At 39.2% G+C, this 12,643-nt stretch overlaps 1 protein-coding gene across 7 annotated transcripts in view; it reads left to right on the top strand.

Moving 5' to 3' along the window:
• The window catches only part of sh3pxd2aa (SH3 and PX domains 2Aa), a 166,285-nt gene that overhangs the window by 101,706 nt on the left and 51,936 nt on the right, over positions 1-12,643 (top strand). For 5 of the 7 annotated variants that reach the window (XM_055204579.2, XM_055204574.2, XM_055204580.2 and 2 more), the window contains one exon: positions 12,210-12,257. The exons of the other annotated variants lie outside the window; for them this stretch is intronic. In XM_055204579.2, coding sequence (XP_055060554.2) covers positions 12,210-12,257 — 48 coding nt within the window. The remainder of the gene's footprint in view (positions 1-12,209; positions 12,258-12,643) is intronic. 7 annotated transcript variants of the gene reach the window in all.

The following is a 12,643-nucleotide window of genomic DNA, read 5'->3' as shown; positions in this document are numbered from 1 at the left end:
CCCAGTAATTTAGTTTTGGTAAACCATTCTCTGTAAGCACGTGAAAAAATAGGTCAGTGAAATTTGGCTCCCCTTGTGATGTCAGGAGTGGATCTTATAATAATACCGTCCTTTAATCTACGGCAATGCCATTTAGTGTGCAGAGAGAGAGAAAATAATTGACAGCATAATCACCATTATGGTGATCAGTGTTTGCATTCCATTAGCTCATTTGCATGTAAAAGGACATTTAAAATGGCAAATTATAACAAATTTAACATGCTATAATTATCTATATGGTATTTTGAGTTAAAACTTTACATATGTACTCTGGTTACTCCAAAGATTTAATTCATATCTTTAAAAAGTTGTGTCCCTTTTAACATAGTTTTACAAAACCAAAAAGCATTGAAAATGAAAAGCCAGGAAATGAAATGCATCATTTAAATTTAAAAAGCATGAATAAAATGTTAGCACACTTGAAATATGAACTATAAGCTAAAAGCACTGTTGATATCCTTAAAAAAAGCGTTTATTTATAGGAACATGAAGTCCATCAAAGTGGACTAAATTGTTGATAGGAGGTTCTGTACTGTAAATGGTTTGTTTGGGGTCATGCAGTTTGTTTGTGCAAATCCCCACAATAATGCCATAATGTTATTGAATTATACTCTGTGTGTGTGTGTCATTGTACTGTAATGATCCACTGTCAAAGGCCCCCTCCGAGTTAAAACAAGACCCCCGTCTTACCACAAAGCATCGCCAAATTACTTATAACCTCGCCAAACTGTTTACCTAACCTTGCAATGGAAGCCTGCTGTAGATTGTTAGTAAGCACAGCACAATATATTTTGTGTTACATCTCATGTCAGCTCGATTGCATACAATTGGAATTGGTTTTGGAAAAGCGGCAGTTTAGATGTCTTACTGTAGGGCCTCATGCAGAGGAACCTCGAAGAATCTTTTCTCTCCTGTGACCTCGTCACTCCCTCTCATCCCAGTGTGAGACCCAGATGTGCAGAGGGAGAACCGGAGTGAGAGGGATCTGTTGAAATGGGGTCAGTTAGTCCCCATTTAACATGGCAGAGTGGGTTCAGTGTGACGTCAGACTAGCTATTCTGTTTTTGCAAGACTTGGGGCTCAGTACAGAGAGAGAGAGAGAGAGAGAGAGAGAGAGAGAGAGAGAGAGAGAGAGAGAGAGAGAGAGAGAGAGAGGTGAAACAGATGAAACAGATGGGAGTTTTAGGGGAGGGGGAATAGTTTCAGACATGAAAACAGACAAATGCATGTAGTACATACATACTATACATAACCATGTGCATTTGTCTGTTTCATTCAAAAGCTTTAAATAGTTCAGTGTGGTCAGCTCCTGGAAAATAAAGCAAGGTTTTGAACCGGTTCACAGAACGAAAACTAGAAACTTTTGATGTTTTGCATGGAACAGAAATGAAACCAGAAAGTTTCAAAAAATATATGTTCCGGAGCAGAGACGTTTATTTAAAATAATGGTAACCGGTTAATACCGTTATTTTTTTCATTCTTTGACAAGATTTCTGTCTAATATGACTCTATGAAGTTCACTTCCGGTAGTCGTTGACTCATTGGAGAAATGAGCCACCAGCAAGTAGCATACTCAAACCCAAGTCTCTAAAGGCGCTTTTCCATTGCAGAGTACCCCATGGTTTAGTTTAGTTTGGGTCGGGTCAGCTCACCTCACTTTGGCATGGTTAGCTTTTCCATCGAGTTTGGTATCACTTCGCAGTGGGAGGGATTATAGGCGTGTCATTATATTTGCGCTGCATACTGCTATGATATATATAAGTGAGAGCGTCCTTGTACATTCCCATACATTTATTTATTTCTTAGTCCACCACAAAATAAAAATTGGCCACAACATATAGATGTTTGCATATCGCGTTTATCACTAACGTTACCTCTGTCTCACATGACAGTTTCTGTTTAAACACCGCGGCGTCAGTCGATGGCTCTCAGCTGAGCCTCATTACAGTTGCATTTAAAGGAACTGTATGTAAGAAATTTATATCAATTAATCATAAAATGGCCCTGATGTGTCACTAGACATTAAGAAATCCTTTTCATTTCAAATACTTATATCACTGACAACAGTGGTCCGGCCAGGATATTGTCATTTAAAAAGTGAGTCGCAGCCCTCAACTGATGTTTATGTTGTCATTTTGTATTGGCCACCAGTTGTGTGATTGCAATACCAGTTTTAGCCACAAGTTTTGTGATTGCAATATCAGTTTTGGCCACAATCCTACATACTGTTCCTTTAAGCATGTAATGCTGACGTTCTCGTTGCGAATGTTCCGCCACAAACTGCAAGTTTGGAAAAAACTGTTATGGTGTTCCTGATTCTCAACCTGTGAATGTTTTTCATCGCTAAAGGGGTGTTTGGGAACTTATAGCAGAGCACAGATGACAACATGTTTGCTCGAGACAGCGCAAGCTAGCACAGGTAAAGCTAATCTACATTATAGCGATGACGCTGTTGTGACGATTTTCTCAGACCAATTAGTGATCTGCAGTGTTTTCGCGTCACGTTTGGTATCAGCTCGGGTCGCTTGGAACCCCAACCGAGGTGGTACGAAAAAAGTATCGGGTACTACGTACTGCACCCAATGGAAAAGCTCCCAAAAGTAAGCTGATCCGACCCAAACTAAATCAAACCGTGGGGTACTATGCAATGGAAAAGCGCCATAATGCTCAATCATAAGAGGTAAATATTGTAGGCTACCAAGTTTCTCAAGATGTTTTTTTAATACTAATTTGTGGTGTAACGGATCGCAGTTGATCCGTACAGATCACGACCCACAGTTCGGCTCGCAATGCAATTTGCGGATTAATATGCAAATTTAAATAGGGTGAAAGTTGATAATTTGCACGTGTTTCAAAGGCTTGCATATGTTAACACTTTTAAACAATTTAACCACAATAAGGCGCTAAAGTGAGCAATTTTATTTACGCACAGACGCACATGTTGTTGAATGTGTCCGGTCCAACTCCAATCAAACGTGATTATCCCTATGCCCTTCAAAGATCAGAACTCTTGATGTGTAAACTTGAGAGAGAGTTGCACTACTGTGTCTCATACTGTGTAAAATACATTTGGCCAATAAAGCACTGAAAAACAACATAACTTTCACTTTATGTGGAGCTACTGTTTATGCTGCATCTTCTTCCCGAAGCGCCATTTGGAATTCATCATCCATCTGTGTGTGTGCGTGTGTTTAAATGCACTTAACAAATGTAGGCTTGTCAGAATAGTTATGCCACTTACATAATGTAGCCTTTTTTAATGTTTGATGACAAGATAGAGACTTAAGGGAAATTATGTAGACTAAAAATTTTAGTTTAATGTCCCAATGATCAGCCTACTTATTTGTATGTCCCACAGCTGACATGGAACGTTATTAACCCGTCCAGGAACTTTATTTTTTGTTCTAACCGGTTCAGTAACGTCAATTTTAGGGTCGAACCGAAAACCGGAAACGTTAAAATACTGTTTCTGTTCAGAACAAACCAATTGGGAAAAAATTCTGGTTCAAATTCAGATTTGTATTTTTTAAGAAATATTAGGGCAAGCTTTCACTCGTGTGTGTTGACGTGTTTGTGTGTACTGTGCTTCCTTCAAGAGGGAATATTACAGAAGTTGCATCGGGTGAGATGAGTATAGACGATGAGTAAGTGGAAGCCTTCCCTCTAGAAATAAACTAAATTAAATGAGGACTAAAGTTATTTGATTAGAAAATAAACATATTTAATGCCAGGTAATTGAAAATATAAGCAGTCGATTTTTACTGGAACAAAATATTTATGCAGAACTCAACATTACAATGTTGGGACCTTTTCAGACCATTTAACACATTTTGAGGGGTGCGAGTGCATTAAGATCTTTGTATTAGCTATTAGATGAATGTTTTCAGCAGATCTGAATGATTTTAGCTGTCTACAATGTTTTTATTTCACATATAATATCTTTATAATATATTAGTTATTTCTCTATCCTACTTTTAGAGTAAATGGAGAGAAATGGATGCTTTTGCTCAAGTCTCCTGTGTCTCCGATATTTCTTTGAGAAACATATTAAACAAATGTATCCGAATATTATAATTTAAATGCTTATTTTTACCTTGCATACATGTTGTATGCTGCTTAAAGGAATAGTCTACCCTTTTGCCATATTAAACTATGTTATTACCTCAACTTATCTTTCTTTTTTCAATGCGTGCACTGTTCAGCGCGTCGTGAATGTGTTAGCATCTAGCCCAGCCCCACTCATTCCCATGGTACCACACAGGGAAGCCACCAAACACTTCCATGTTTTCCCTATTTAAAGACTGTTACATGAGGAGTTATACCAGTAAGTATGGTGCCACAAAATACAACTTTTTTTGTACCATAGGAATGAATGGGGCTAGGCTAAATGCTAACACATTCACAATAGGGGTGTGCATTGGTACTGCCCTCACAATTCGATTCTATTACGATTCACCAGGTAACGATTCAATTCGATTCTACGATGCATTGCGATGCATCAGAATTCTACTGAACACAACAAGGCAAATTTTTAATCAGTCAAGTGCAACTATTCTCAACAAAAACGGAAGCTTAGCAGCTTTAAGACAATTATATACCTAAGATGAGAATTTACACACAGCGTAAGTCTTGTCTAGTTTCCCATTAACTTCGTAGAATCCGAAATGTGCCCATATGTCCACTTTCCATGGAAAACTATGGGTGCGTTTTTGTTTACCCATCTATCACTGTCATCTCTCTCCACCTCAGCCATCTTGATTGTTGTTGTTATGCCCCCAGAAGTAATTGAAACTTCACAACTTTATTGTCCACTCGAGGCCAGAAAATAAACAGTGACATAATCGATTATGGCACTTTGCTGCATCAATGCTGAATCATGCATGCACGCATTGCGATGCATAGCCGAATCGATTATTGTTGACACCCCTAATTCACAACGCGCTGGACAGTGCACGCATTGAAAAAAGATAGGTATGTATTAATTTGTCTAGGTTGAGGTAATAACATAGTTTAATATGGCAAAAGGGTGGACTATTCCTTTAAAAATAAAATGTATTGTGTCCAGTTGAAAAGTTGTTTGAAAATAACACATTTGCAATAACAAAACCGCAACACTGTGAAACCATGGTATTTTTGCTTTAAGGCATATTTCACCCAAAAAAAGACTTATACTTCTTACTGAGAAGTAAAAGTTATGCTTTTGGTTTTCTAAAAACTACAACAAATTCAAATACATTAAAATACTACTTCCATGCACCAAAAGCTGTCAGTAATAAAAATAAGTAAATCCAACAACACAGGCAAAAAAAATTCTTCAAATACTATTTTCTATGAAGAGCGAACTAAAGAGCTTATGCAGAGCAGTCTGGTGGTGACTACAGTAATTTACAGTATAGTCACTATACATGTCATTAGTTGGAAAGACGTGTAAATATACAGAAGGTCACACATAACTCCTGAAGTCACACTCATACGTCAGCATAGCTGTTGTTGTGTGTAAGCTTTCCTGACCTCCCTGCCAAACATCGCACAGCATACGGTTTGATTTTCGTCTGTTGATGTTTTCTTGATTCGCTGCCTGCACACTAACCTTTCATCACCAACGACTGGATAGATATACAATATTCAAAACAACACAGTATTTGCATAGAGACCAGCAAGGATGCCCATTCCAGAAAATGTCTAAATCCAAATTTAGCTCATACAGTACAGTGTGCAGTGTACGTGTGCGCGAACGTACATGCATTTTAAGCGCACATGCACGTTCAAACGCACAGCCTTGCAAAGCATAGTTTATTTGCACGTGCACAGTATGCGGACCCTTACACATGCATAACAACGGGACTTTATTTCTAGTCCGCATCACTTTAGTTTTTTACTTAAACCTTTAGTTTTGTTAGTTTTGTTGTCAAAGAATAAATACAGGAACCCACTTGCGCCTGTCTGTTGTCAAATTTTTTACAGCGGGTCAGTTCTACGCGAACCGCAAGCACTGTGATTGGTCCACCAGAACCCCTCCCGTCAGGTTAAAAAACGTCATAGGTTTTTTTTTCGTTTGTGACGGTGAAAACAAAGATGGGCAAAGTTGGGGAGTGATTTAACTCAAACTGCAACAAAAGTCGCTGTTTATTTACTTCCATTATTGCTGGTTTTCTCAAATCATACACAAGAAGTTGCTGTTTCTTCTTCATTTGTTGGTTAACTTGCCAAGCTACAGGTACTACGTCTACATTGACGGTCACGCTGCTACTGTGGTAAAATGCGTGGATACTGCCTACCAGCGGTCTGCGGGTGTGTTTGTGGACGATGACGCAATGTATAAATGAGAACCGAAGCGGAACCTACGCTGTCGCGGCTATGCCAGTGGACCTACGCACAACTATAAATGAGCCTTTGAGAGGGACTTGGTGAACCGCTAAGCCACCGTTGTGAAATTTTTTATCATTCATTAGAAAAAAAACTGTAAGACAAAAAACGCACTAGTGTAAAACCCCCCTAAGAGGTACTTGGGGAATCGCTTAGCCAACATGGTGCAATTTTTTATAATTTATAAGAAAAGAACCATAAAAATAACTGTCCACAAGAACCACACCCCATACCACCTTTTATAGGCAGACTTGGTTGCGGTTTGTGGATGTGCACCTGAGTTTGGAAAATAGTCCAATCGTTTAGAAAACATCTAGTGTGCTAGTGTGAAACACCCCTAAGAGAGACTTTTTTCAATCAATCAACAGAGAAAATTCGTACCAAGAACCATACCCCATACCACCTTTCAGGCGGACTTGGGTGTGTTTCGCGGGTGTGCACCTGTGTTTGGAAAATAGTGTTCACATCATCCAAAAAAAAAAAACATTGACGTCAATCAAAAAAAAAAAGGTAATGTAAGCTAATTTAACACCCAACTAAAGGGTTTTTGGGGAACCGCTAAGCCATTGTGGTGCATTTTTTAAAATCATTCATCAGAAAAGAACTGTAAAAAGAACCATCCACAAGAACCGCACCCAAGACCATTTTTTCAGGCGCACTTGGGTGGGGTTTGCGGGTGGGCACCTGAGTTTGGAAAATAGTGTTCACGTCATCCAAAAAAAACTTTGACTTTAATAAAAAAAGTGCTAATGTAACACCCAACTAAGAGGGACTTGGAAAAGAACTGTAACAAGAACCATCCACAAAACCGCACCCAAGACCACCTTTTTAGGTGCACTTGGGTGGGGTTTGCGGGTGGGCACCTGAGTTTGTAAAATAGTGTTCACATCATCCAAAAAAAACTTTGACTTCAATAAAAAAAAGTGCTAATGTAACACCCAACTAAGGGGGACTTGGAAAAGAACTGTAACAAGAACCATCCATAAAAACGCACCCAAAACCATATTTTTAGTGTTCACATCATAAAAAAATCTGACGTCAAACCCAAAAAGTTCTAGTGTAAAACCCCCCTAAGAGGGACTTGGGGAACCGCTAAGCCATTGTGGTGCATTTTTTTATAATTTATAAGAAAAGAACCATAACAATAACTGTCCACGAGAACCGTACCCCATACCACCTTTCAGGCGGACTTGGGTGTGTTTCGCGGGTGTGCACCTGTGTTTTGAAAATAGTGTTCACATCATCCAAAAAAAAACATTGACGTCAATCAAAAAACCAAAAAGTTAATGTAAGCTAATGTAACACCCACTTAAAGGGGACTTGGGGAACCGCTAAGCCATTGTGGTGCATTTTTTCAATCATTCATCAGAAAAGAACTGTAAAAAGAACCATCCACAAGAACCGCACCCAAGACCATTTTTTTAGGCGCACATGGATGGGGTTTGCGGGTGGGCACCTGAGTTTGGAAAATAGTGTTCACGTCATCCAAAAAAAAAGTTGACTTCAATAAAAAAAAAGTGCTAATGTAACACCCATCTAAGGGGGACATGGAAAAGAACTGTAACAAGAACCATCCATAAAATTTTAGTGTTCACATCATAAAAAAAATCTGACGGCAAACCCAAAAAGTTCTAGTGTAAAACCCCCCTAAGAGGGACTTGGAGAACCGCTAAGCCATTGTGGTGCAATTTTTTATAATTTATAAGAAAAGAACCATAACAATAATTGTCCACGAGAACCGTACCCCATACCACCTTTCAGTCGGACTTGGGTGTGGTTCGCAGGTGTGTACCTGTGTTTGGAAAATAGTGTTCAGATCATCATCATCAAAAAAAAAAAACGAACAAACTCTGACGTAGAAATCAAAAAGTGCAAGTCTAAACCCCTCTAAGAGGGACTTGGGGAACTGCTTCGCCATCGGTGGCACAATTTTTAATCATTCAACAGGGAAATGTACCCTATACAAATTTTTCAGGCGGACTTGGGTGGGGTTCGCGTGTGTGCACCCGAGTTTGGAAAATAGTGTTCACATCATCAAAAAACAACAACGACAAAAAAACTGAGGTCAAACCCAAAAAGTGCTAGTTTGGAACCCCCTAAGAGGGACTTGGGGAACTGTTTAGCCATCATGGTGCATTTTTTTAATTTATAAGAAAAGAACCATAACAAAAACTGTAAGAACCGCACCCCATACCACCATTTTAGGCAGACTTGGGTGCGGTTTGCACCTGTGTTTGGAAAAAATCATCAAAAAAAAATTTGACGTCAAACTCAAAAAGTGCTAGTGTGAAACCTAAGGGACTTGGGGAACTGCTTAGCCATCGGTGGTTCCATTTTTTTATAATTCTTTAGAAAAAAATAAAAAAAGTGTTATAGGTATCATAAGACTGAAGTACAGTTCAACACAAAAATCTTCCACACAAAAATAAGAAAGAGATGTACATTTCCTGTAACGCAGCGGGAGATTGAGGGTCTGGGGTCAGAAATGAGACATAAATTACAGTGAGAGAAACCAAAACAGACTTCTAACAACACTGACCTGAGCTTAATCACTACTCTGTGTGTGTGTGTGTGTGTGTGTGTGTGTGTGTGTGTGTGTGTGTGTGTGTGTTTCATGGGTGGGAGTTTGTGAGGGATTGACTGTATGTTCATGAACAGTGAGTAGTTCAGTGCGTCTGTGTGAAGGGAAGGTCAGTAAGGTGGAAAGTTAATATCTGTCAGATGTGAAGAGCTGCTCTGTGGGGAAGGATCTACGCAGGGTTGTGTTGAGCATTTGGTAAGGATTGAATCTCCGTGGAACTTCAGTCCATTAGGTTCAGACTCCATGAATGCTTTTTTAGGGGGGGGTCTAATGTTGACCTAAAAAGCAACCTTGGAAAGTGCAACTTTAACTGACTGTAGTCCTTTGCAAACGTCTTATAATTGATTCGGACAGCGGTGATGTTACATTGACACACTGTATAGACTACAGTGAGACATGAAAGTCTTACAAAGTTATTGTATGCATAGCAATTTGTGAAAAGTAAATAAAAATGAAATTGTTGTTGGCATGGATTTCACACGGTTGTGCAAAACATTATTACCTCAGTATGATTTCCAATAAGTTTCAGTGTATGTTGCAAATATGAATAGTCCTAAATATGATCTCTTTCTTTGTTCTTTAAGGTTTAAGTAATAAAGAGTAAATGTTTTTGACTTTACTAGCTTTTTAACAACTAAACTCTGCTTTGATACCTTCTGCTTTGAAACTTGTCAGTGCTTTATCAAAGGCGAACACAGACAAAGATCTTAAACCTGGCATTTGTTTAACATTTTTCTGACTGATTCACCAACCGTGCTGGTCGTTCTCCAGCAAAGCTCAAAAAGAGTTTGGGCGGGGACCGATCCCGGAGGAGCATGAAAGGGTAACAGCTGTCCGGATCAAATTGTACAGTTTTATTTGTTGTGTTAACGGGTAGCACGGCATCACGTGTTGGAGGTAAAAATGTCAGGAATGAATGGATTAAGACGCAGAGGTGTGGTTAGGGTGGATGGATATTGGGCGAGGTTCTCCTGTGGGGTCGGAGGTATGAACAATATGAATTCGGTCTGAGCTTTATTGTTAGGTGTTCATTTAAATGACACTTAATTTTAGGTTCTATGTTTGTTCACGTGACCCTTAGATAGTTTTTTTAGCACATGTCTCTTCCCTATACGGCCATATTTGTCACTGATGGTGATGTGTGACATTTAATTTCCTGATGGAGTCTGGTGTGTGTTTGCGATAAGAGAGATATTAGGATACTCTGCTGCGGCCTCACACCGTTAAAGTCAGACATACTTGCTTTTCAGTCAATAGATTTGTCAGAGCACACATACACACAGTCACATTGTTCAACACCATGTGATGCTTTATGGGTATTGTAACCAGATGGCGTCTTGCTTAATAACTCTGTAAAGCTATGAGCTCTTGCACTAGTTGCCATTTAGTCAGTGGGACATTTGGCAAACCCAAATGCATTGTGAAAAAAATCTTAAGCCAGCACTACGAAAAATCTTCCCCTACCTTTTTCTTGTTTACTCAATTTTCGGACCAAGTAGTTTACCTGACTTAAAGGAATAGTCTACTCATTTTCAATATTAAAATATGTTATTACCTTAACTAAGAATTGTTGATACATCCCTCTATCATCTGTGTGTGTGCACGTAAGCGCTGGAGCTCGCTGCGACGCTTTGATAGCATTTAGCTTAGCCCCATTCATTCAATGGTACCATTTAGAGATAAAGTTAGAAGTGACCAAACACATCAACGTTTTTCCTATTTAAGACGAGTAGTTATACGAGCAAGTTTGGTGGTACAAAATAAAACGTAGCGCTTTTCTAAGCGGATTTAAAAGAGGAACTATATTTTATGGCGTAATAGCACTTTTGGGAGTACTTCGACTCGCCTGAAAAGTCCGCTCCCCTTCTCACTCTCATAATGGGAGAGGGAGGGCGTTACTGCGCCGAGTCGAAGTACTCCCACGTCTATGCGACACACCGATTGGCTATGAGCTACGCACAGACACATTTGATAGACATTCGTAGCATCCAATAAACGGCATAGGGAACCAATCACAGAACGGGGAGGGTCAGCAAGACGATGACGACGTCTATGCCACACACCGATTGGCTATGAGCTACATACATACTCATTTGTTAGACATTTGTAGCGGCCAATAAACAGCTTTGGGCATTCGTAAACCACCCCTCAAATACGAGAAAATTAACATGTGGTTCCCAGACCACGTCCCATTCTCTATGAGACTGGTCTGGTGTTAGCCAGGCTATAAATAAGCCGCAGATATTACCACTTCCATCGGGGCTTTTTTGGAATTGCGCTCTCACGCTAATTTGCCCCGTTTAGTAAATCTGGCCCTATATCTATATTCTAGATATTTTTAAACTGTAATTCTCTGTAGATTTCTATATACTGGGGTCGGGCACTCCCGTTTGTGTGCACGCGCTTCGGATATGTCATATATGAGTGTGAGGAAGATCGCTTTTGAGTCTTGTCGCTCTTAATAACTCTTTTAACATTAATCAGGTCCCGAACTTTATCTCTTTTAATAACTATTTTAACATCAAGTAAGTCCTGCACTTTCTTTTCTAATTCCTGCATGTTTTAAAACCGTAACCAAAATGTCAGATGCGCAAGGAGATGGACACGCTTCCTTTGTATTAGATTAAGCATTTAGGATGGTACAGCTCTCAGAAAATATACAAATAAAGATCACTTTAGATGTTAAACGACCATTAGGAGCATTGGATTCGCTAGACGTGAGTTTAATGTTCTTATTTATCGGACAACTCAATCAAATAGCGCGAGCTTAGTCAGATAGCGTCCACCTCAAAATGCAAAATATATGTTAGCAGTCAATGTTAATCGCTAACAAATATGATGTTATTTAATGTTAAACTTTGTGAGTGGCGCTTTTTGGAGTGACAGGGATTTGAGCAGTGTCTAGGCGCCACCGATGTGCGTAAAAAATAATGTGTTCTGTTTCATTCATGGCGCGACACGACGCTTCTCGTCTGTGCGACCCTCATTAAGGCTGGGTCTCAATTTATTTAAGTATGGGCTAGACCAAGGGTCAAACCGAAATTGCGCGTTGCGTCAATTGCATGTTAATAAAATTAGTGGCGTTGAAATGAATTTGCGTTAACGTGTTTATTTTGACATGTGTATATAAAACTTCTGACTGCTGTCTCTTTTTCCACACTTTCCTTAATAACTACTGCTTCTTCATTCCTTTTTTCTCTTCTTTCTTTTCTGCTGCCTTCAGTTTGGATGTATGGACTTCAGGACAGTCCGACCAAATGTGAAGCCTCAGGTATATATGCTTTATATGTATGTGTTTGTGTGCACTTTTACTTTTAAGCACTTTTGTGTTGTCATTCATTTCATCATAATTCCAAAACACTTGCCAAAATTGACTTCATTGTCTTTCCTCTTAATGTTAATACGGCTAGACAAGAAAGCCAATAGATCTTGAATACTCACTTTGTATAAAACTTTTTGCAAGCAATTTTGTTCTTCCTCTTCTGAGGAAATTTTACAAACTACGGCCTGCAGATACTGTAAACACTTCAGAAAGGAATGCTCTCGGTTTTTCGGAAGAAAATGCTGACACTCACAGTTATATGACCCATATCCGTCATGCTCCTCACACGCCCTCCATAATTGGTCTATTTACTGTAAAATAGAGGAAAACATTGA

This window comes from Misgurnus anguillicaudatus, chromosome 3, assembly GCF_027580225.2.
Source record: "Misgurnus anguillicaudatus chromosome 3, ASM2758022v2, whole genome shotgun sequence".
Classification (NCBI taxonomy): Eukaryota; Metazoa; Chordata; class Actinopteri; order Cypriniformes; family Cobitidae; genus Misgurnus; species Misgurnus anguillicaudatus.
The sequence above is the reverse complement of the archived record's forward strand: the minus strand, read 5'-3'. Positions and strand labels throughout refer to the sequence as shown.